Source organism: Oratosquilla oratoria, chromosome 27 (assembly GCF_046742065.1).
Source record: "Oratosquilla oratoria isolate Oo_2021 chromosome 27, ASM4674206v1, whole genome shotgun sequence".
Lineage (NCBI taxonomy): Eukaryota > Metazoa > Arthropoda > Malacostraca > Stomatopoda > Squillidae > Oratosquilla > Oratosquilla oratoria.
The window spans coordinates 8,714,475-8,740,746 of NC_134803.1; the positions used below are offsets into that span (position 1 = coordinate 8,714,475).

General features: G+C 41.3%; 2 protein-coding genes across 2 annotated transcripts in view; one reads left to right on the forward strand and one right to left on the reverse strand.

Moving 5' to 3' along the window:
• AMPdeam (AMP deaminase) overlaps positions 1-19,858 on the reverse strand; it is a 432,435-nt gene extending 412,577 nt beyond the window's left edge. The window contains exon 1 of the mRNA XM_076210194.1: positions 19,697-19,858. Within this exon, the coding sequence (XP_076066309.1) occupies positions 19,697-19,769 (73 nt within the window). The 5' untranslated portion in view covers positions 19,770-19,858. The remainder of the gene's footprint in view (positions 1-19,696) is intronic.
• A 578-nt stretch (positions 19,859-20,436) lies between these two features.
• Dolk (Dolichol kinase) overlaps positions 20,437-26,272 on the forward strand; it is a 40,401-nt gene continuing 34,565 nt past the window's right edge. Inside the window, exon 1 of the mRNA XM_076210197.1 lies at positions 20,437-20,669. Within this exon, the coding sequence (XP_076066312.1) occupies positions 20,611-20,669 (59 nt within the window). The 5' untranslated portion in view covers positions 20,437-20,610. The remainder of the gene's footprint in view (positions 20,670-26,272) is intronic.

The window sequence follows — 26,272 nt, forward strand, 5'->3', positions numbered from 1 at the left end:
TATATATATATATATATATATATATATATATGTTAGGGCTTTATTTTAACCGGCTTACAGAATGCCTGTTGGCGGGTAACTGACTACCCGCGATTGGGGCAGCGTCTACGAGCGTGGCTTGCAGTTGCCAGCTCTCACAATAAAAACTCCTACATCTCCCCCTTAAGATTGTGAGGGAAAAAAATAAAATACCTTGACAATCTGACTTTATCGAACATAACAAAATAAATGGTAATTCCAATGACATACAATATGAACAAAATTGAATAGCTATTTTACGTAGTCGTCCAGCCATCTCGGCTGAGACCTGTGCCTCTGAGGACGTTCCCTTCTCAGGGAAGCAGGCGGAGGCGTCCCCTGGGTCGGTGGTTGTGGTTCGGGTGAACCCCCGGGAGATAATGGCCCCCGTGGTGGCGCGGCCATTCTCAAGTGGCCGCGGGTGCGCAGTGAGATTCGACCACTTCCGTCCATCCTCACTGCGTACTGGCGGTGTGGGTGGATTTCGACTACGGTACCAGACTTGCTCCATGCCTTGGTAGTCTGGTCCTGAACCCACACACGGGCTCCCGGCTGCAGGCGGCGCCGTCGACGTTGCTGGCCCGTGCTCTTCTGTCGTATCTCTACATGGTGTTGCGCCATCTGAGTCTCCCTCTCCTCCAGGGTCCGCTGCCACTCACAATTGACTCTGTAGTTCTGTTTGGCCGTGGGGACTCCATCACGTAGCTGTCTGCCAGTCGTCAATTGTGCGGGGGATGCGTTCCCTTCCCGTAGCGGGGTGTTGAGGTATTGGAGGAGGGCAAGCGACACCTTGTCGTTGTCCAGGCTGCCGCTGGTCCCTGTGTTGTCTCGCAGAATCCTCTTGGCTGTCTTCACGGCGGCCTCGGCTCGGCCGTTGGACTGAGGGTACTGAGCGGAGGAGAGGCGGGTCGTGACGCCCCATCTCCCGAGGAAAGCGGTCATTTCCCCACTCACTAGGTTCGTACCTCCGTCAGTAGAGTTGTTCTGGGGCCCCCATCTGGTGGGGCCTTAGGTGCTTCATAATTTCGCTGAACGTGGCATCCGAGGGTAGGTGCGCAACCTCTAGCCAACCAATGAGTCGGTCGGCGTAGACTAGGTATGTTTGACCTGCCAGCTGGAAGAGGTCTGCCACCGTCTGCTGAAAAGGGTAAGTGGGGGGTGGAGTGAGAATGGGGGGCTCAGGTGGTTGTGACGGCGCGTTGGCGTTGCAGGAGTTACATGTGGCCCTATGGTGAACGGATTTCCCCCACACGTGCTCCTACGCAATATTTCGGCTGACAGTATCGCCGCTGCAGAAGTGGGAGAGACAAGGATGGGATATGTGGGGTACAAACAGCTGGCCTTCGGCCTTATAGTACGTGTGTTTAGGTTAAGTCAATATTACGCCCGTACTACATGCATTTGTATCCGCATGAAAGCACAATTCCGGGCTACGCCTGGCAACCCTGTCCCAGCCACAGGGACGCTACATTTCGGTACGCACCGAAGGTACTTAAAGGCGTGTGAGGTCAGGTCACGGTCAGTATCCTTTCAGACTAGGGCCGGCCAACACGCGTGTGAATGCCAGACTCCTCCAAATAAAGGGGCAAAACCCAAACCGACTGTCAATCTCTCTCTGTGTCACTAGCCCAGTAACAGCTTACTAGTTACAGCCCTGTGATGCTGCAGGTCACCCTCCATTCCAGGCCAGTACACCGTCTATCTAGCCCTTCTTAGCATGGATTCGAGGCCCTGATGGCTGGCGTGAAGGCTAGCTGCCACTCGTTGTCGCAGAGCCTCAGGGATGACAAGCCGCACACATCCCTAATCATAGGTATAGGTGACTAGACCACGGGACACTGCCAGTCTGTCTCGTACACCGTAGAAGGGCCGCAGGCAGGCAGGCTCCCGTGACCTGTGGGACTCCCAATTGCTGCTGCTCACTCTTAACACCATTGACTGGTAGGTGTGGTCCTCAAGGGCCGTTTGCAGCACCATTTCTTCGTCGATGGTGGCGCACCCACTCAGGTCAAGGGCGGCTACAGTAGCTGCTGATATGGCTGGGGCGATAGCGACGTCTTGCTCTTCATCCACCTCGTCCGGATTAGACTTGGCCACGGGATACCTGGATAGGAAGACGGCTGCTGCGTTGTGTCTCCCTGGTAGAAAGCGCATGGTGAACCTGTACTGCAGGGTCTGCTCCTTCAGCCGGAACAGCCGTGGGTTGGTGATGTCCTTGAGGGTCTTGTGTCTTGGTGTCCCCATCGCCGCCATGTCTTGCTGCAAAGCCGCTATGGCTCCCTGCTGGGCCAGTAAGAGCGTCTGAGCCTGTGCGAGGAGGCTTCCTCCTTCCCTCCGTCTACCTGATGCGGCAAGGAGCCTAGGGCGTCTCGGGGTGGTCATCGTAGACACGTAGGAAGGATCACTACTGCGCCATGTTAGGGTTTTATTTTCACCGGCTTACAGAATGCTTGTTGGCGAGTAACTGACTACCCGTGCTTGGGGCAGCGTCTACGAGCGTGGCTCGCAGTTGCCATCTCTCACAATAAAAACTACAATATATATATATATATATATATATATATATATATATATATATATATATATATACAATACACACACACACATATATATATATATATATAATATACCATATATTTATATAAATATATAATATATATATATATATATATACAGTATATATATACATATATATATATATATATATATACAGTATATATATATATATATATATATATATATATATATATATGAGTCCTTATCCGGTAATTTCACAGTTACGGTATTTGGTAATTGCTACCCTCGATTCTACGGTAAGAAAAATTCACAGATACGGTATCCGCTCGTGTTTTGTTTACACCGTACCGTAGCGCCACCACGTCGTGCGGCCACCACAACAATCAGTCTCTTCCCGCGTTTCCCTTTGAACACAAATTAAATCCGTGCGGTTTTTTTTTTTTTTTTTTTTTTTTTATTATCACGACGCACAGTGACGCACCCATAATGGCCACATAACGTTCTACAGACACTGCTGGGGTTGAAAAGGCAAAGCGAAAGAGGAGTGAGGTAAAATTAGATATTTTGAAGTGGAAAGAGCAGGGAGAAGGTACGTCTGCCATAAGTCGTAACTTGGGCCTAACCCAGGAGACAGTCTGGACGGTGTTGAAGAATCGTGAGGCTATAAAAAAAAAAAAGCTGTGGAGAATGCAACGCATCTGCAGAGCAAATTGCTAACAAAACACAGTGAGCCAATAAGGGTTGATTCACACTATCGGTCCGGTCGCGCTCCACTCTCGCTCCGCTCCGGTTCTGAGGTATTCAGGGTTGATTCACACTATCGGTCCGGTCGCGCTCCGCTCTCGGTTCTGAGGTATTCACACTATCGGTCCGCTCTCGTTCCCGTCATCCCCCCTCCCTCGACACCAGTAGAAGTCTTACCATCAGTTACGAAGGATGTGTGACTTTTCTGACGCCGAGTTGGCAATAATCGCTATTGCACTTGATGAAGAAGAAGAAAAAAAAAATAGAAAAAGAAAGAGATTGTGGGTTCATCCTATGTTGCAGGATAGGAGAATTTCATACTCTGTATCCTCGTCTTATTGATGATGAGAGTAAATTCCACAGCTATTTCAGAATGAACAAAGGAACATTTGAGAAAATACTATCCAAAATTGAGGATGACTTGAAATGTACAAGAAGATGCTGCACTTCCTGGCACTGATGTGCTTGCACCATACGTTATAGTGGGAGATGAGACTTTCCCGCTGAAGAGAAATTTGATGAGGCCCTACCCAGGTTCACAGACTGAACATAAGGTAGAGAAGAGGATTTTTAATTATAGATTATCTAGAGCCAGGAGGATAGTTGAGTGCACATTTGGTATTCTAGTGCAAACCTTCAGAATATATTTCAGGAAACTTAAAGCTATGACTTCTAACGCTAATGCAATCATTACAACAACATGCATACTTCACAATCTGATACACCCAAATACTGTTGCATTACCAGATACTGTTGTCATGCCTCCATCAAACACAGTACGTCCAATGAGAGGAAGAGGGGGAAATGCTACAAAGGAGGCTTTTGGCGCGAGAGAAACACTGAAAGATTATTTCAGCTCCCCAGCTGGTTCAATGCCTTGGCAAAATGATAAAATATAAGTAGACAAACAAACTTGTGTAGGAATATTTGTTGAGTGAGCTAAGGAGATGCATTTCCGCAGTGGATAATAGGTTGTTATTATACATATGGAATTTCTTTCTTCGGTTAATAATATGTATTTTTTTCTCTCAGTACCTTGGCAATATGATAAGTATGCAAACATTATCACTGTAGTGCAGCGAAGTCAGGTCATACAGCTCTGGTTTACCTTTTGACTAATTCTATTAGCATTTCATCTAAATCCACAAAATTAAAGTAAGTTTTGTAGGTTATATTTTATTCAGTTGGTGCTTATGAATATCCTCGCTGTACGGATTGTCATTGTATCAGTGACAATTAAAAAGAAAATGTATTTTTATCATTTTTCTAACTTTCTCATGATCCCATTGTGGTGTTTCCTTTGGATTATCCATGGTTTGGTAGGACAGAAGGTAACACTACTTGCTTATATGAAGGCTGAATCTCGACTGGAGTGGAGCAGGAGGAGCAGGACCGTGGCAACTGAGTTCACACTGGCGCTCACGGTCCAGTCACACTCCGGTCTCGCTCCAGTAAAAATATCTTTTGACGGAACCGTGACCGGAGCGAGACTGGAGCGAGAGCGCCAGTGTGAATGCTTCCATTGAAATTAATGAGACAATATTGGACCGGACCGAGAGCGGAGCGGGAGTGGAGCGCGACCGGACCGATAGTGTGAATCAACCCTAATGGATACGATGGAAAGGTTGCTCAAATTGTGGATCGACGACCAGAATCGTCAAAATATGGCTCTGTCTTTGAATTTAATCTGTCAGAAAGCATTGACTGAAGGTAGAAATAGGAATGGAAGACTTTGAATTTAAAGCAAGCAAAGAGTGGTTTGATAAATTCAGGCGACGTTCAGCTCTCCATAATATCAAGGTCACACGTGAGGCTGCTAGTGCCCACAAAGAGGCTACAAACAAATTCAAGCCAGAATTAGAAAAGTGCATGGAAGAGAAAGGGTACAGCAAGAAACAAGTTATAAATCATGATGAAACAGGACTTTACTGGAAGAGGATGACCAGTAAGACCTATATTGACAAGGAAGAAAAAAGTGCGAAGGGGTTTAAAGCCTCTTAGGACCGCTTAACCCTGTTATTGGAGGCAATGCAGAAGGGGATTTTAAGCTAAAGCCACTCCTCATATACCACTCAGAAAACTCAAGAGCACTCAAGGGGTTACTGAAGCAATACTTACCTGTGGTATGGAAATCAAATCCAAAGGCATGGCTGACCACTTCAATTCACCAGGACTATTTTACATCATATCTGTCTCCAACTCTTAAGGAGTATGCATCAGCTAACATTGCCAACCGATTCAAAGGATTACAAAGGCGGAGCATGCCGACAGGAGACCTTTTGGTCCATATCTAGGTCGGATGCGAAAGAAAAAAAATCATAATAATAATAAAATAATAAATAAAAACTATAATAATGTAAATAACAAATAAAATACATAAATAAATGCATAGGTATATTTAAATAATAAACAAATAGGTAAATAGTAAATAATAATGAATTGACATATAACTAATAATAAATGAAAATCAAACAGACAAATGATAACAAAACAAAAACAAATAATATAAGATAAATTATAATCATTACAGCATCTTGCTTAGGTGTTTATCTAAATGATTCTTAAAGCTTCGAACTGATCTACATTGCACTACCTGTGCAGGAAGTTTATTCTATTCATTAACTACACGGTTGGCAAAGTTGTTTCTACCTACTTCCAAATTGAATCTATTTCCGGACAGTTTGAGACCATTGTTTCTTGTCTGATTCTCATTCAATGTGAAAATTTGGTCACTTTTGATGTTGTCAATTCCCTTTAAAATCTTAAAGACCTGTATCAAGTCACCTCTGAGTCTACGCTTTTTTAGGGAAAACAGATTCATATGTTTTAGTCGATTTTCGTATGATTTATTTTTGATATTTGGAATCAGTTTTGTGGCTCGCCGTTGTACTTTTTCCAGTCTGTCAATGTCTTTAATGAGATTCGGTGACCATACGGAAACAGCATATTCCAAATGTGGACGAACTAACGATTTATAAAGCTTGTTAATGAGTGATGGACATTTGAAATCAAAAGATCGCGCAATCAGTCCCAGAATCTTATTTGCTTTCTCAGAGGCTGAAATACACTGCTTGGATGATTTGCGGTCGTTACTGATAATTACGCCGAGATCTTTTTCACTATCCACTTTTGTTAACGAATTTCCAAATAACTTGTAATCGTACTTACTGTTATTTTTACCTATGTGCATTACCTTGCATTTACTTGTGTTAAATTTCATTAGCCACTTTTCAGGCCATTGATGTAATTTATCTAAATCTTCTTGAATATCTAATTGGTTTGAGTGATCATTTGCCATTCCGCACAGTTTTGTATCATCAGCAAACTTGAAAACAGTAGATATTAGTCCATGGTCTATATCATTTATATATACTATGAATAGAAGTGGTCAAAGAACGGAACCCTGAGGAACTCCACTTGTAACATTTTTCCATCTAGATGTTTTTCCATTTAAAACAACTCTGTTTTCGACCATTCAACCAATTACTAGTCCAACTTAATAGGCTACCACTTATTCCGTGTAAAGCTAATTTAGTAATTAGTCTTTCGTGTGGGACAGTATCAAAAGCTTTTGCAAAGTCTAGATATATTAAATCTATATTGTTTCTTTTGTCATAATTCGAGATAACTGTGTTGTAGAATTCGAGTAAGTTAGTCACGCAAGAACGTTTCCGTCTGAAACCATGCTGGCTATCATTTATCAAACGGTTACTTTCTAAATGATGTTCGATAGCATCTCTGATGATAGTTTCCATTATTTTTCCTACGATTGAAGTCAAACTTATAGGCCTATAGTTATTTGGTTTCTTTTTGTCACCTTTTTTGAATATGGGAGTAACGTTAGCTAGCTTCCATTCTCTTGGGACATCTCCGGATATGATGGATTTCTTGAAAATAATTTCTAATGGAACAACAATCTCATTTTTTATTTCCTTTAAGATTCTTGGATGCCAACCGTCAGGCCCTGGTGTTTTATTAACTTTGAGTTTATCTATACACCTTTTAATTTTTTCTTTTGTTATATTTACCGTAGTAAGTTTACCCTAAACTTTTCACAGGTTTCAGTTTGGAATTCACTTTGAGGTGTTTCGTTTACGAATACCGAGCTAAAATAATTGTTAAAGATATTACACATTCCTTCATTTGAATATTCAAGTTGACCGTCAGCAGATAATAATGGACCAATGTGATTCCTAACAACCTTTTTATCTCTAATGTAACTATAGAATTCTTTGGGATTCACTTTGGATTTATCAGCGATGTTCAAATCGTATTGTCGTTTTCTTTTTCTTATTGTCTTTTTTAAGTCTCTCTGTATTGATACATAACTTTCATAGTCATTAGATGCACCCGAGCATTTATATTTCTTATAAGCCTGTCTCTTTTTAGCAATACCTTTTTCAGTTTCTTTGTCGAGCCACTTTGGGCGAGCCTGATTTGGGGGACGTCTGTCCTTAAAAGGAATGTAAGTTTGAATCATCTTAGTGAGCGTATTTTGAAATATTTCCCACATCTGATCTACAGGCCTTTCGTTTAATTTTGCCTCTCAATCTGTAAGCTGAAGCTCCTGACGTAGTCCTATGAGCTGAGCTTTACTGAAATCGGGTATTTTAGAAACACAAGTATCCATTCTAAAATTGTTTAGGAGTTTGAAACTAAGTTGTGATCGCTATTTGCAACAGATTCACCGAATTCTACATCAGTTACCATGCTTTCGCGGCTAGTGATCAATAGATCGAGTAAGTTTCCATATCTTGTGGGCTCTTTTACATGCTGAATTAAGTAATTGTCACCAAGAAAATCAATCAAGCGACTACCTATATGGCCATGTTCAAGGGTCATCCAATCAATGTCAGTAAAATTGAAATCACCCATTATCAATAAATACCGGTTGCAGAAACTAGACAGTTCTTGAAATAACAGTTTGTCGTCTGCTAATGATAATGTCTTTGGCCTATATATTACACCTATATTCATTTTTTGTCCATTTGTTTGGGTACAACAGAACACCCCCACCTTTCTTGTGGTTTCTATCCTGATGAAAGTGTTTAAATCCCGCAATATTAAATTCAGCTTCGAACTCTGTACCATTCAACCATGTCTCAGTTATTCCTATCATATCGAGATTTTCGCTTTTGACATACGCCTGTATTCCTTGAAATTTGTTCCTAATACTACGAGCATTAAAGTACATGGTTTTAAGAAACTCGTGATTATTTCTTTTTGACACATTTTGAGTTTCAATATCATGTCTTACATTATAATTTTGTTTTTTATTTATACCTTGCTCTATACTATTATTTGGCCCTTCATTGACATTCAATGCCTCATTAACATTTCTCCCATCAAAATTAACATTAACATTTCCCCCACCACGGACATCTGGTCGATCACGGTCATCCGATCTCTTTTGTACATGTTGTGTCCCTGCGTCACCGTGATTCAAGCCGGCCTCCCGTCGTTCATTGACATTATGTCCGGCATCCCTTCCTAAAATTATATTTTGTCCTCCAGTGACATTATATCCTACCGTGATATTTTTTCCTCCACTATAATTACATCCCATCGTGATCTTTTGTCTTCCACTGTCATTACTGATAGTTGACAATGCTTCCAGCCACCCAAAGGCTATGGAAGACTGGGCGGATAATATCGAGGTGATGTTCCTCCCTCCAAACACCAAAGCTGTGATCCAACCGATGGATCAGTCATCAAGACATTCAAAGCTTATTGCCAGCGGCGAACCATGCAGCAATTGATAAAGAGCACAGATGGGCCTGGCAAACCCACTATCAGAGAATGGTAGAAGTCTTATAACATTAAGCATGCCTTAGACAACATCAAGTCATCTTGGGACGAAGTGAAGAACTTTACCATGAACTTGGCGTGGAGTAAAGTATGGCCAGAATATGTGCATAACTTCCCAGGCTTCGCTGAAGACAACATCGGTGCGATCAGAGATGACATCGTAAATCTGTGCCATGAGGCTGGCTTCGATGGAGTTGATGATGATGATGATGTTCAAGATCTTTTGGAAAGCCATGGTAAACCTCTCACAAATGATGAACTTATAGAGCTAGACAAGGCATCACAGGAGGCAGAAAAAGAGGGAAATGAGGAAGAAGAACCTGTGCGTGGCTTGGGCATCAAAACTCTTAGAGAATGTCTCGGAAGTATCGGAAATGCCCTGGAAACCCTGAAGGAACGAGACCCAAATCCTACCAGGAGTAGCAAAGTGGCTCGTGACATAGAGAAAAGTGTCAAAATTTATCAAGAAAACAGCCCAGTTTCATCTCAGTTGAAAACTTGCTGTGGTATGTATCCTTCTTGAGTTACAATAGATTCAAAAGTCTTTATGAAGTCTTCAGCTGCCTTAATATCTGCACTGAATGCTTCTCTATGTCTAATTACATAGTGAATGCCAGTTCTTTTTTTTTTCAACCATCCACGACTGCCTTTAAATTCCTCACCAACAGTACCTTCCGGTGGTTCTCCCTCCTTCTTAGCTGCATCACGTGTAAGGTCTTGGAAGATAGCAAGATCTCTTTCTGAGTCACCACCCAATCTCTAACTATTATGAGATTATTGTTTCCGTAACAGTCACCAGCCAACTCCTTCTCCTTAATCCATATTAAAAGTAGGCACTCAAATTATGTTGGTCTGTTCTAAGTTTCGAGGTAATGGTGACGCCTTTGGAAGGCTGCACCTTCTTTATTGCATCTTTCTGCTTAATGGTCGTAGATATTGTTGATGCATTGCGTCCATATTCTTTGACTAAGTCACTCACCCACACACCACGCTTGAGTTTTGCAATTATTTCATATTTTACCTCTATCGAGATTTTTATTTTTTTTATATCCTTGTCCTTAGCTTTAGAACCCATGATTATGCACAATAGTCAAAATAATAATACACTAAACAGGTACAAACACGACGAACAAACATCAAAAAAGTAAACGAGAAGACAACACACGAACTGAAGTGTCGGTAATCGTCGGGAACCGAGCGAACACTTTACCACCTACCGCTGGCGTTTCAAATTATCGCGCATCACCACATCGTATCTCAAATATTTCGTCGTATGTTAGGGTGTAAATTAAAAGAAAAAAAACATTCAATCCCAAACTTTTCGTACGTTAGGGCGATCTTATGTCAAGGTATCACTGTAAACTGTATATATATATATATATATATATATATATATATATATATATATATATAAAGAATATAGACACACACACACACACACACACACACACACACACACACACACACACATATATATATATATATATATATATATATATATATATATATATATATATATATATATAGTAACTATAGACTATTTTTTCTTTACCACTTCTCTGACGATACTGTCTACATCAGTGGTTCTTAACCTGTGGGGAATTCCCCACTGGTGGGGAATGGCGGAGTTGCCAAGTGGGGAATGACCGGTCGAACAGAAGAACCACTCTTTTTTTTTATCGATGTGTTTTTGTTTCTTTTTGTTTGTTTCTGATGTCTTCTTGTTGTCACATTTCGTGAATTTGTTTCCACCCACAAATAATCGATAGTGCTTCAAAATCTAATACATTACATCCAAATGTTGACTTACTTTACAAATCACAACCATTTACAGACTGTTTTAATAACAAAAATAACCAATATATGAGGTATTGTAAGTCATGTTTGGGTAAAAGTGACAACACTGTTGGGTTACACTAAACACTGTATGGGTTAAAATCGAATTTGTCAAAGACCGATGCTGTGGTGGGAAATGGAGAGTTAGCTCACTAAAAAGTGGAGAATTGGAGAAAAAAGGGAACCCCTGATCTACATGGATATAAGCACTGGTTATTATCACCGATGAAATACAAAAATATTTACTTTCGTCCTGAAAAAATAATATTTCGCGATCTTTATGGAACAACTGTGCACACATTTCTTCCTTCATATTCTTCTTCCTCTTCTTGTTCTTCTTCTTTATAGTGACCTATCTACCTATTTGTTAATCTACTTTTTCATTATTTATTTACTTATCAACTTATTCATTTAACTACCCGTGTATTTATTTACCCATTTCATCAATTGCTTATTTATTAGCTAACATGTTTACTTTTTATCTTTGGAATGCTTTCGCCTTATGCGGAACAAATAATAGAAGACACTAAAAAAATGGCACCATCGGCGTTGCCTTGGAAGGCCAGCCATATGCGCCATGTAGCGAACGCACAAACGAACGCACTCACTGACGCAACAATGCGGGACAAAGCCCTCGGCCGTCTAGACATAGTCAGTCTGTCTGTATGTCTGTCTGTCTCTCTCTCTCTCTCTCTCTCTCTCTCTCATGTATGTGGACATCTAAAAGGCGATACCATGTCCATTACCACCTGTCATCCCCATCCATAAAGTTGTCTCACCGTTTTTTTTTTTTTTTTTAAACAACCGATAGTTTCAGCGCTCACTACTACATGGTTACTAAGTCTATTCCATTCGTTGACCACCCTATTAGTAAACCAGTTCTAGCCTATTTCCTTTTGCATGATAACAACAAATTCCATCCATCCAGAGGTGCATCCTTGAGGGATGACACAGTCAACGAGCGTCAAATGAGCTACAAAACGATGAAATTAATAAATAGAAATTCCTCAAACGACATCTATACTCGTACCCGCCTGAGAGCAACGTGCATACCCCGGTCTTGTAGACATTGCTTTGGCTTAGCGAGGTTAATTTTTCAGAAACGAGGTGATAGCATCTATTGTATACAGATGTACTGGTTATCTGTATCAGCAATAATGCAGTTAGTTTTGTTCACGTAGATGTTATACAATGTTTAGTTTTCATATACATACATATACCAAGGCTTTTTCCCCCTTTCAAGGGAGGTAGCCAAAAAGGGAAAGCCATAAAAACACTCCCACCCATTTCATCCCTAAATACACTCCACACCCCTCCCACCCTTCCTCTCATCTGAGCACCTCCTGGATGACGGGTCATCCCTGCACCCTGCCCACCGCCCTGGGTCAGAAGCAGTGTCGCAAGACACAGCACATCCACAGCAAGGCCGCTTCATTTAATCGGCGACCCCCCCCTCTCCGTCCCCCCTTGCATATAAGGAGAGGACGGGGAGAAATCCCTTCGGGCTGCGTCAAAATTTACTCACGCATACTACCCCCCCCCCGCCCATTCCTCCTCATGCAATCACAACATCATCCATATACAACCATTCTCCACTCACCTCTGTCTTCCGTCCTCTCCCTTCCTTCCTCAACAGAAATTCCCCTCTTCCCCAAAGCCCCCTTCACCCCATCCATCCACCTCATCCTAGGACGTCCCCTCATGTTCACTCCCTCCACATCTGCCTTCCATACCTCTTTTACTATTCTTTCTTCACTCATTCTTTCCATGTGTCCAAACCATCCTAATATTCTTTCATCAACCCTATCTCCCAAATCCTTTTTCACCCCTGTTCTCCTCCTCACCTCCTCATTTCTCACTCTATCCAGCCTAGTAACCCCCACCATACTTCTCAGACACCTCATCTCAAACACATTCAAACTCCTTCTCTCTTCTTCTCTTATGTTCCACGTTTCTGCCCCATACAGTGCTGTTGGCACAATCACTCCTTCATACAATCTCCTCTTCGCATCCATTCCCAAATGTCTATTCCTCATTACACTCTTTAATCCAACAAGGCATTTACTCGCTTCTCTCAATCTACATTCTACCTCCACCTTCACTCCACCTTTTCCTGCTACACTTGCACCCAAGTATCTAAAACTATCCACTTCCTCCAGTCGCTCTCCCTTAATGTTCACTTCCAGTCTACTGCCACTTTCACCCCTTGTACATCTCATCACCTTACTTTTACCCACATTTATCTTTAGCTTTCTTCTATCACATACTCTCCCAAACTCTGCCACCAGCTTCCTCAATCCCTCCTCTGACCCTGCCACAAGCGCAGTGTCGTCCGCAAACAACAGCTGGCTCACCTCCCACTTTTCTCCATTTTCTTTAACCATCTCCAATCCCTGACCCACTACCCTAGCATTCACCTCTCGCACCACCCCATCCATGTATAAGTTGAACAGCCAGGGCGACATAACGCATCCTTGACGAAGTCCCACCTTTACTTCAAACCACTCACTCTCTCTATTTCTAATCCTGACACAAGCTCTACTACTCTCATAAAAACTCTTGACAGCTCCCAGAAGCTTTCCTCCTATCCCATATATCTGCATAACCTCCCACAGTGCCTTCCTGTCTACCCTATCATAAGCCTTTTCCAGATCCATAAAAGCCCAAAAAACATCCTTCCCCTTTCCTATAGCTTTCTCACATATCTGTCTTACCACAAAGATCTGATCCACACAACCTCTACCTGTCCTAAAACCACACTGTTCCTCACCAATTACTCCTTCTGTTCCTCTCCTAATCCTCTCAATTAAGATCCTCCCATAAGCCTTCCCTACTACACTCAACAGGCTAATCCCTCTGAAACTATTACATTCACACTTGTCCCCTTTTCCCTTGTAAAGAGGAACTATACAGGCACTTCTCCAGTCCTCCGGTACTCTACCCTCTCTCCAGCAAACATTAAATAACCTCACCAACCAGTCCACCATCACTGAACCTCCCCTTTTCAGACACTCTGCATGGCATCCATCCAGACCAGGTGCCTTACCTGCTTTCATCATCTTAACAACTGCCTTCACCTCATCCTTCCTATTTCTCCTCCATTCTCCTCACTCATCACTCTCATTTTCTTCGCATTTCCCACTGCAGCTATCTTTCCTTCCCTATCCTCCTTCACATTTAGCAACTCCCTAAAATATTCTGCCCATCTTCCCCTTACTGCCATCTCTTCCATTATCATCTCTCCATCTGTACCTTTTACCTTTTCTTCCCTACTTGATTCGCCTCCTCTTCCTCTCTTAATTTCTTTCCAAAACATCTTTTTATTACTTTCAAAATTTTCTGTCATACTCCTACCCCATTTCACATCTGCTCTCCTCTTTGCCTCCTTTACCTTTTGCTTTACTTCTCTTTTCTTGTCTTTGTACGTCTCATATGACTCCCCCGTCCTCTTTTGTAACCAATCTGTGAATGCTCGCTTCTTCTCTTCTACAACCTTCTTTGTTTCCTCATCCCACCATTCACTACCCTTTCTTCTATTTCCCCCTGTCCTTCTTGTTCCACACACCATCCTTGCACACTTTAAGACTCCCTCCTTGAACCATCCCCATTCCTCCTCCACACCCATCTCTGCTCCATCCTTTACTCCCTCCCACTCCTCCTTCAGCTTCTTTTCGTACTCCTTCTCCTTTTCCTTTTCATTCAAGGAGTTCACTCTAAGAACCTCCCTACCTTTTGTCCCTTTCCTCTTTCTCCATCTATCCTCCACTCTCAGCTTACCTTCCACCAAAAAATGATCTGATATTCCCCCACCCTCTCCCCTTAGCACATGTACATCCTTAACTCTTCCTATCATAATCCTATTTACCACTACATAATCCATTAGCGCTCTATCTACCACCCTTCCCTCCACCACCCTCTCCCATGTGTATTTATGCTTGACTTTCTTCCGAAACACTGTATTTGCTATCATCAACTCTCTTTCTAGACACATTTCCACCATCAACTCTCCACTACGATTCTTTCCTGGAACTCCACACTTCCCAACCACTCCATCGATTGGACCATTTCCCACCCTAGCATTAAGGTCTCCCAGTACTATTACATTGACATTTCTTCCTAAACCCTCTATGCACTCATTTAAATCTATCCAAAAGGCCTCCCTTTCTTCCACGCTCTTCTCACTGCCAGGCCCATATGCACTTACAAAGACCCACATCTCCTTTCCCAGTTTCACCTTCATCCACATTATCCTTGAGGAAACCTCCTTCCACTCCACTACCTGTTTACCTATCTCCTCACTTACTAGTATAGCCACCCCTTCCCTCCCTCGCCCTCTCTTCACTCCTGATAACCTCCCACTTACACTCCCAAACTTACACTCACCCTTCCCTTTCAACTTAGTTTCACTCAAAGCCAACACCTCCATCTTTCTTCTCACAAACATACTACCTATCTCTTCCCTTTTACTCTCATCTGTACCACATCCACGCACATTAAAAGACCCAAACCTTAGGGTGCTGGCCCGAGGCCCTCCAGCACCCCTTTTGCCTTCACTTTTCTTCTTAGGTTATGTGCCCCGTGGGGCTACAGGGAGAAGGATGCCTAGTCCCTCTCCCCGTCCCTTTCTTCTCGCCTCTTACGATCCAAGTGGGATACTTGGTGGCAGTATTCTTTTCCCCCACCACAGGGAATTCCCCCATCACAGAAAGAGAATACTCAGAGAAATGGTACAGGACAGCAACAAGGGGTTGGGGGACAGCATAACGGAGGGACAGTCGTAGTATAAAAGTGTCATCATTTCTCTATGAACAGAATTTCTTCTATCATAGACAAAATGATGTGTGGCTCTGGTCCGTAGGGGCGCCCCATATAGACCCTAAAGTATCGACTGCATGCTACTTTGCCACAATAACAAGCAGCCAATACCCCAGACATAAATGTGGTTTATGTGTGACAAAAATGCCGATATTGCAAAGGTAATCTTATTCTATGCTAGGAGAAATTTTCTGAATATCGTATTCTAATATAAGATTTGTATTTCATCGCTTAGTTCACTCACCAATCTTTATCTTGAACACGGTGAACAAATAAAGTGAATGCATTACATATAACTGTAACAATACAGTTTGATTTCACATTATAGTTCCTGAAGGGATAATATTCAATATGCATCTTCACACACTGAACAAGTTGGATTGTAATTCTGCATTGCAAATGAATGGGCGTTAATTTCCTCGTTTAGGCTACTATTTCGTTTGGACCAGCTTTGAAACCTGAGCCGGGTTTGACGAGGCGACTAGGCTGTAACAGATATAAGTTCAGGCGATAGTACGTGCGAGTTTGTCTGAGCGCACAATCCCTTTCAGCAACACCAAGGGATTAAACCATCAATACACTGGTTTACACACTCCAAGGGTGGCGTACGACCCTGAACTCCCTAGCTGAACAAAATCGCCTGCAGATAGAATACGATGAGTGATAGAAACCCTAACTACTTTGCCACAGGCTCTCCACCCTGACAATCGAACTTCTGATTTGGTCTAGCCCGACTGCCGACTGTTTTATTCAGCAGGTGCGAGGGATAAGAACGAAGCGCTACAGTTCCCTGCGAGTCACCAAAGACAAATAAATGGAGCTGAACGAAGGGACTGGGAATTACCTTTTCTGTTACTTCTCCCTGAGCAATTTAGGTTTAAGGAGGAAATAGGCAAGAATTGGTTTACCAACACAGTGGTTAACGAATGGAATAGACTTGATAACCATGTGGTGGGTGCTGAAACTACTGGTTGTTTTAAGTGAAGATTAGGTAACACACACACACACACCAAAGTTGGAGTGTGGGTTCGCAGTGCAGCGATGCTGAATATTTCAGCCCAATACGAGACTCGAACTCGGATCGCTGAATTAGCGATCAAGAGCGATACTGTTGCAAGATAAATTAAAGCAGGGGTCAACCCTTCAGATGTCTAACGTGCGCACGCACGCATATGCTGTGAGAGTAAATTGTAATGCCTTTAACCAATTCTCAAGAGATTTTTCCATTGTGCTGTGATCTGTCTCCCAAGAGACGCGGCATTGTCTCCAGTGACCAGAGAAGCCGGCCTTTCAGGAAACGCCCAACACCTGGCGAGATAAAAGACCTCTCCAACCAATTCTACCAACCTTCCGATCAGCATATGGCACCACTTGTAAATTAATATGTACATACTAGACTTTTGGCACCTCACCGATTTTTCCTCGGAGGTTGCCTTTATTTGTAAGACAGAAAGAAGACTGAAATATTAAGGCTAACACAACCTCACCTCGTTTGCTTCACGAGCAACCAATGTAGACAACTACAAATCTACATTCTGGTGGCAGTGGTGGAGTACTAAACTCCACTTTACAAACTAAATTCCTCAGAAGCAACAATTCTACAACAGGGAGTGCATATTAGTGGATCCCACGTGCTGAGAAAATACATCAGTAATCTACACTCCGATCGAACATAGCTACTTCCTTACTTACCGCTCTCCTCTGCATCACCAAGCATCACTACGAAACACAGACCCCTCTTCACTGAATTGTCTAGCATCCTACTATGAAGCAACCGATCTTCACTGCATCGTCCAGCACTACGAGGCAATCCCTCTTCGCTGAATTATCCAGCATCCTACTACGAAGCATCATTTCTTCGTTGCATTACTCCCACGGAGAAATCGAAGCAACAAACTCCTACAGCAGTCCTACCAACATCTTGGCAATCTACAAGACAATCCCCTTTCGAGGCACTGTCCAGCATCCATGATCGCCACAGTGTTACTCCCACGAGTCGGACATTTTCCGCTGCATCCACGCCACCACAGAGTTGGACGACCTTCTACTCCACCACCGCATCTGTAGCAACAACCAACGCCCCTCACCCAGCATCTAAGCTTTGTAAGATCTCCATATTTTTTATCACCTGGAATTATTCATGTACATTTTTATATTTTAACTCACCAGCCACTACATTGTACTAACTCCTCTCCCTATTTCCAGCAGTGCATCTTACCACCGATTCGTCCCATTGTAGCATCATTTCATACTCCATCATCTTGGCAATGTCTCTTACCACCGATTCGTCCCACTGCATCATCACTAAACACTCCAACATCATCTTGGGTAATTAGATATTTTTTCGTTCTCATTATCACCTAGGAGCCAGAAGGTCCCTGCCCTTTTTATTATCAGTTAGTCCATGAATGTGTCCAAACCTCTCTTTGACTCGACATATCGACCCTTTACACGCAACCACTCTACGCTCAATTCCAATACACCAAACATGGTTCCTCCTTCTGCTAACAACTCTTCAGAAAATTCACCTACTACTAAAAAAAAAAAAAAAAAAAAAAAAAGACACAAAATCTTATCACCGTAGTCAAGGATGAGACAACACAGTCTCTCTTTAACGGCAAGAACATTCCTGTACACAATTTTATCTGATGTTGAATCTGAGATCACACAAAGAAACATCACAGACAAGACAAAAATATCCATACTAACATCCAGAATATATAAGAATAACACACTAGCTGGTGACGTCATTCGGTCTTTTTTATTTGAGGGAACAACATCCTATCATAAATTTGTAGAACACTAAAAAGTCCTTTGCTTCATTCCAACCACTTTGATCCTCTTTGGCTAGAACTTACAATTATGGTCCACACCACACCAAATAGCTATCAAAATTGCTTCAACATTTAAAAGTGAACTAGTAGAAAGCCTAAAAAATATATATATTTTGCCCACTTCTTTCGCCGCTGGCTCGGGGTAGCTTTATTTCTTCAGTCGTGCATTTCTCCCTTTCCGGCAATCCAACTTCTCATATCTCCCCTGACGTTCGATGAGTCAGCCGAGGGATCATTCTAGTTGCTGTGCATATGTGTGTCATTCACCATGGTTTCACCATAGTCTTAGATCACGTGTTAGACTCGTGATCGACAGCTATTTCCCTTTCGGAAGAGAACTCAGAGCTCATATATGACCGATCTGTTGATAATGCTGTGACCTTACACGCACACACACGCCCATGAGAGTTGGAGTAACGACTTGCAGCGCAGCGAGACTGAAATTATTTCAGCCCTGGGCGGGATTCCAACCCGGACCGCTGTAGTGGCACTCAGCAGATATATAGGCTTACATATATCCCTTTTTCCATACCTCACAAAAGAAAATAGCAGTTCCAATCCATACGACCACCATTTACGGATCCGTGCATTTGGTGTACTTCGTGTGCTTGAACCTACATGTGCCCATATTATACACGAGTAATATCGTATAAATAATTCTGATTTGGTGTGCGAGCAAGCTTTCAAACAATTCGTTACAAAATAACTACACGTGTACCCCTGTACACCAGTTTCTCGTACTATTTCAAATATCTGATAAAAATATTTCATCCTAATGTCCTTAATTCAATTAGACATGCATTTTCATTTTGTATATTTCATCATCCTGTCACCAGTTTCCCATTTTTAGTAATCAAACAATACGCAAGAAATATACCATAACCATTGCATACCATTCCATACTGAAAACAATTGCCTCATTGAACCAAAGAAATTGTCTGATTGTAACCAAAGAACTTGTTTGATTGTAACCAAAGAACTTGTCTGATTGTAATTTGTGTATTTCATGCAAGTGGATATGAAATGTCATTGTAAACAAAAAAATTGTCATCTACCAGGTCATGGTACAGGTGACAGGTGCGTGTTGTAGTGTGAAGGAACATTCTTTTTATTAAGATACGTACGATCTTCTTGTTTTGCTGTAACAGGGAAGTCCTCATCTTGGAGACACAGTCGCCTTACGTCGGTATCATTCATTGTGTGTGTGTGTTCCGAGCAGTTACAGTAATAAAGTCACCAAAATCACTCAAAACAACGTTTTAGGTTGAGCTTGTCATCAGCTGTGCTCAGTGTTGCTGCTGGAAGTACCGTTTTAGTTTCATAGATGGCGTTGGTGAAAATCGATTGCTCGCACGCGTGTAGCAGTCTGGTAATACTTTAGAAAAAAAATGAGAGACATAATTTTCTATCACTGACATTAGTAGAACAAATATCAGCATGTATCTATATTGCTATATAACCCCACTGCAACTACAAAATATTTTAGAAAAGAATAAAAAGTCCATCACAACTAACCTGTTCAACGTTCCTTTATCCATATATAAGAATCATTGACTAGTATTCTACAGATCAAATATACCAGATATATACTGAAGTTCCAGCAGCTTACATTTTTTTCATTTTATATATCTTTATATATTTAGAAAGAGGTTATAATATAATTTTTGCATAAGTCAGAATATTAGCTAATTTACAGTTGTACTTTTTTGCAAAAATTCTCAGTTCATTGACTAACATCGAAAAACAAGATTGTCAATTTATTTATATTGTACTCTCATTATTGCGTTCTTTATTTTTTCATTATTATTACATGTAAATATTTCAAGAAACTTGTTCTTTTTTACTTTTTGTATATTCGAATTCTCTGATCAAACACTGACAGAAATCAGCTGTTAATGTAAACAATCGGGTGTTACACGATGGTGTAAAAAGAAAAGCAAACGAGTGCAGTTCAAGCTTTTATGTCCCTTTTTATAATAACTTAATAACTTTCTAATTCGGTGAAAAAAATCCACATTGGAAATAAATTATCATAATTATGCCAAAATTAATCATTGGTGGATTAGAGCCTGTAGATCCCAATAGCATTCAAACGCGGTAAGTAAAGAAGGGCTTTGATCTCAACGTTTTGGGAGAATGTTGCTAAATTAAATAGATTAACGGGATGTTATTAATTGAAATATCACAAAGAAGAATGAGTAATGATAGTAATTTTTTTGTAGTAGTTAAGTGTAAATAAATGTTATCCAGAACGGGTCTCATTAATTGCCGAACAAAACCGATAAAAATCATAAATGCCGAACATACCAACAAAACCCAAACAAGGACGGTTTTTGCTCAAATGCACACTTCTGTATATATATATATGGTTGCATTATTTGAACTATTTTCTTTAAAATGTGTGATTTCCATGTAATATGATCAAAGAGAAGTTACGTTTTTATCCTCTGCAAAATTACCGAACACAGCTACGATTCGACCCAGCCTGCCGTCTATGATCACTGGTGGTATGGATCAAACTACACTCTTTTAAGTTTCTTACTATTGTGATATTAGTGTAATAGACTGCATATAGTTGAATTATTTCAACTATTTTCTTTAAAATGTGTTACGTCATACTGCAGAGGCTAAAACATAACTTCTCTTTGGTCATATTACATGAAAATCACACATTTTAAAGAAAATAGTTGAAATAATTCAATGAAATGCAGTCTATTACACTAATAACACAACAGTACATACATACATATACCAAGGCTTTTTCCCCCTTCCAAGGGAGGTAGCCAAAAAGGGAAAGGCATAAAAACACTCCCACCCATTTCATCCCTAAATACACTCCACACCCCTCCCACCCTTCCTCTCATCTGAGCACCTCCTGGATGACAGGTCATCCCTGCACCCTGCCCACCGCCCTGGGTCAGAAGCAGTGTCGCAAGACACAGTACATCCACAGCGAGGCCGCTTCATTTAATCGGCGACCCCCCCTCTCCGTCCCCCTTTGCATATAAGGCGAGGACGGGGAGAAATCCCTTCGGGCTGCGTCAAAATTTACTCACACATACTACCCCACCCCCCACTTCCCCGCCCATTCCTCCTCATGCAGTTACAACATCATCCATATACAACCATTCTCCACTCACCTCTGTCTTCCGTCCTCTCCCTTCCTTCCTCAACAGACATTCCCCTATTCCCCAAAGCCCCCTTCACCCCATCCATCCACCTCATCCTAGGACGTCCCCTCATGTTCACTCCCTCCACATCTGCCTTCCATACCTCTTTTACTAGTCTTTCTTCACTCATTCTTTCCATGTGTCCAAACCATCCTAATATTCTTTCATCAACCCTATCTCCCAAATCCTTTTTCACCCCTGTTCTCCTCCTCACCTCCTCATTTCTCACTCTAGCCTAGTAACCCCCACCATACTTCTCAGACACCTCATCTCAAACACATTCAAACTCCTCTCTTCTTCTCTTATGTTCCACGTTTCTGCCCCATACAGTGCTGTTGGCACAATCACTCCTTCATACAGTCTCCTCTTCGCATCCATTCCCAAATGTCTATTCCTCATTACACTCTTTAAACCACCAAGGCATTTACTCGCTTCTCTCAATCTACATTCTACCTCCACCTTCACTCCACCTTTTCCTGCTACACTTGCACCCAAGTATCTAAAACTATCCACTTCCTCCAGTCGCTCTCCCTTAATGTTCACTTCCCGTCTACTGCCACTTTCACCCCTTGTACATCTCATCACCTTACTTTTACCCACATTTATCTTTAGCTTTCTTCTATCACATACTCTCCCAAACTCTGCCACCAGCTTCCTCAATCCCTCCTCTGACCCTGCCACAAGCGCAGTGTCGTCCGCAAACAACAGCTGGCTCACCTCCCACTTTTCTCCATTTTCTTTAACCATCTCCAATCCCTGACTCGCTACCCTAGCATTCACCTCTCGCACCACCCCATCCATGTATAAGTTGAACAGCCAGGGTGACATAACGCATCCTTGACGAAGTCCCACCTTTACTTCAAACCACTCACTCTCTCCATTTCTAATCCTAACACATGCTCTACTACTCTCATAAAAACTCTTGACAGCTCCCAAAAGCTTTCCTCCTATCCCATAAATCTGCATAACCTCCCACAGTGCCTTTCTGTCTACCCTATCATAAGCCTTTTCCAGATCCATGAAAGCCCAAAAAACATCCTTCCCCTTTCCTATAGCTTTCTCACATATCTGTCTTACCACAAAGATCTGATCTACACAACCTCTACCCGTCCTAAATCCACACTGTTCCTCACCAATTACTCCCTCTGTTCCTCTCCTAATCCTCTCAATTAAGATCCTCCCATAAGCCTTCCCTACTACACTCAACAGGCTAATCCCTCTGAAATTACTACATTCACACTTGTCCCCTTTTCCCTTGTAAAGAGGAACTATACAGGCACTACTCCAGTCCTCCGGTACTCTACCCTCTCTCCAGCAAACATTAAAAACCTCACCAACCAGTCCACCATCACTGCACCTCCCTTTTTCAGACATTCTGCATGACATCCATCCAGACCAGGTGCCTTACCTGCTTTCATCATCTTTACAGCTGCCTTCACCTCATCCTTCCTTATTTCTCCTCCATTCTCCTCACTCATCACTCTCATTTTCTTCGCATTTCCCACTGCAGCTATCTTTCCTTCCCTATCCTCCTTCACATTCAGCAACTCCCTAAAATATTCTGCCCATCTTCCCCTCACTGCCATCTCTTCCATTTTCAACTCTCCATCTGTACCTTTTACCTTTTCTTCCCTACTTGATTCGCCTCCTCTTCCTCTCTTAATTTCTTTCCACAACAGTAAGAAACTTAAAAGAGTAGTTTGATCCATACCACCAGTGATCATAGACGGCGGGTTGGACGAATCGTAGCTGTGTTCGGTAATTTTGCAGAGGATAAAAACGTAACTTTTCTTTGATCATATTACATGGAAATCACACATTCTAAAGAAAATAGTTAAAATAATGCAACCATATATATATAGGTGTGCATTTGAGCAAAAACCGTCCTTGTTTGGGTTTTGTTGGTTTGTTCGGCTTTTATCGGTTTTGTTCGGTTTGTTCGGCAATTAGTGAGACCGTCCAGGAACCATAATAATGATCATGACCATGTGTTTTAGTTGTGCATTAAACTGTTTTGTAAAGTATAGGTATGGGCACAAATGTTTCAATTTCTTTTAACCCTTAAATTATTGTTGCATATGAAAGGCAATTTAATTAGAAACAAAATGCATTTTAGATTTATGAAATAGCTTGAAAAATAAGGGAGATACGATATTTTAAATGATTTTTATCCCATATTTTGGCTAGTTTTTACCATAAGAAAAGGTTAGAATTAAGGGTGGTCATTTGTAAATATTTTGGTAAAGAAATACACACAAACTCCAAATCACTGGTCCAATTGTATTGAAATTTGGAATACTTGAGTTTTATGGATCAACAAATTGCATGAGCATGTCAAAAACAATGTGGGACATCTCCATCATACCATATTTGCCTTTTCATGGCAACTATTAAGTTATCAATTTTCAGATTATCAACAATAAAATCCAGACCACTGGCCCAATTGACATGCAACTTGGTATGTGAAGGTTTTATGGGTCAACAAATCACCTGAGTATGTCATAAACATTGCAGGACCTTCTTCTTATACCACTCTTACTAACACCTATCATGTTGCCATGGCAACTGTTGTCAATTTAGAACTAATAAAATCCAAACCCCTGACACAACTGACATACAACTTGACATGCGAAGGTTTCATGTGTCAACAAATCACCTGAGCATGTCATTAACATTGCAGGACCTTCTACTTATACCATTCTTACTAATACCTATCATGTTGCCATGGCAACTGTTGTCAATTTAGAAATAATCATTAAAGTCCAAACCCCTGGCACAACTGACATGTGAAGATTTTATGGGTCAACAAATCACCTGAGCATGTTATTAACATTACAGGACCTTCTTCTTATACCATTCTTATCAACACCTATCATGTTGCCATGGCAACTGTTGTCAATTTAGAAATAATCGATAAAATCCAAACCCCTGGCACAACTGACATGCATCTTGACATGTGAAGGTTTTATGGGTCAACAAATCACCTGAGCATGTCAATAAAATTGCAGGACCTTACTTTTATACTGTTCTTATTAACACCTATCATGTTGCCATGGCAATTGTTGTCAATTTAGAAATAATAAATAAAATCAAAACCCCTGGCACAACTGACATGCAACTTGGCATGTGAAGGTTTTATGGGTCAGCAAATCACCTGAGCATGTCAATGAAATTGCAGGACCTTACTTTTATACCATTCTTACTAACACCTATCATGTTGCCATGGCAACTGTTGTCAATTTAAAAATAATCAATAAAATCCAAACCCCTGGCACAACTGACATGCAACTTGACATGTGAAGGTTTTATGGGTCAACAAATCACCTGAGCATGTCATTAACATTGCTGCACCTTCTTCTTATATCATTCTTACTAACACCTATCATGTTGCCATGGCAACTGTTCTCAATTTAGAAATGATTAATAAAATTCAAACCCTTGGCACAACTGACATGCAACTTGATATGTGAAGGTTTTATGGGTCAACAAATCACCTGAGCATGTCAGTAAAATTGAAGGACCTTACTTTTATACTGTTCTTACTAACACTTATCATGTTGCCGTGGCAATTGTTGTCAATTTAGAAATAATCAATAAAATCCAAACCCCTGGCACAACTGACATGCAACTTGGCATGTGAAGGTTTTATGGGTCAACAAATCATCTGAGCATGTCATTAACATTGTAGGACCTTCTTCTTATACCATTCTTACTAACACCTATCATGTTGCCATGGCAATGGTTGTCAATTTAGAAATAATCAATAAAATCCAAACCCCTGACACAACTGACATGCAACTTGACATGCGAATGTTTTATGGGTCAACAAATCACCTGAGCATGTCAGTAAAATTGCAGGACCTTACTTTTATACCATTCTTACTAACACCTTTCATGTAACATGTTCCATCAAAGTAATGTATGCGCAAATATACCGGGTCAAAATCAATCGCAGCCACAGGTCAAAAAGAGTTAGCTTCATGAAGTAATCTACTGGTTCACAATGATAGGTTCCCTAAAATCACTTCAGGGTCATTCCATGCCAAATGGTCCACCTCACCACCTCAGATTTTGATGAAATTTGGTATACAAGTTAAGACAACATTCAAATCATATACTTCCTGTCATGCCCATAGCTATGTATTAGGCAAAGCATAAATGATAGCCTGTGCAACACCTTAAAATTCATACCATAACAATGTAAGTATTATTTGTGAACAACACCCTCCACGACTATTACTAGACTTTGTCAGACATGCCACGTGTAAACAAAAACAAACACGACCTGGACGCATCACATAATATGCCTACATGTCTTAAAATGAAGCTCAACTGTATAATACCCAATGATCTTGAGCTGTTCATTTTCGGGAGAAAATAGGTTAAAAAACAAGTTTCTTACATTAAAATATTTTATTCTTGGTGCCTTACCTTAATATTTTTACTCGGAAAACTAATTTGCTGAGGTTAACCAAATTTGCGTTTAAATCGGTGAAAATTTGTTTGCTTTTGAAGAATTGTGCATATGTT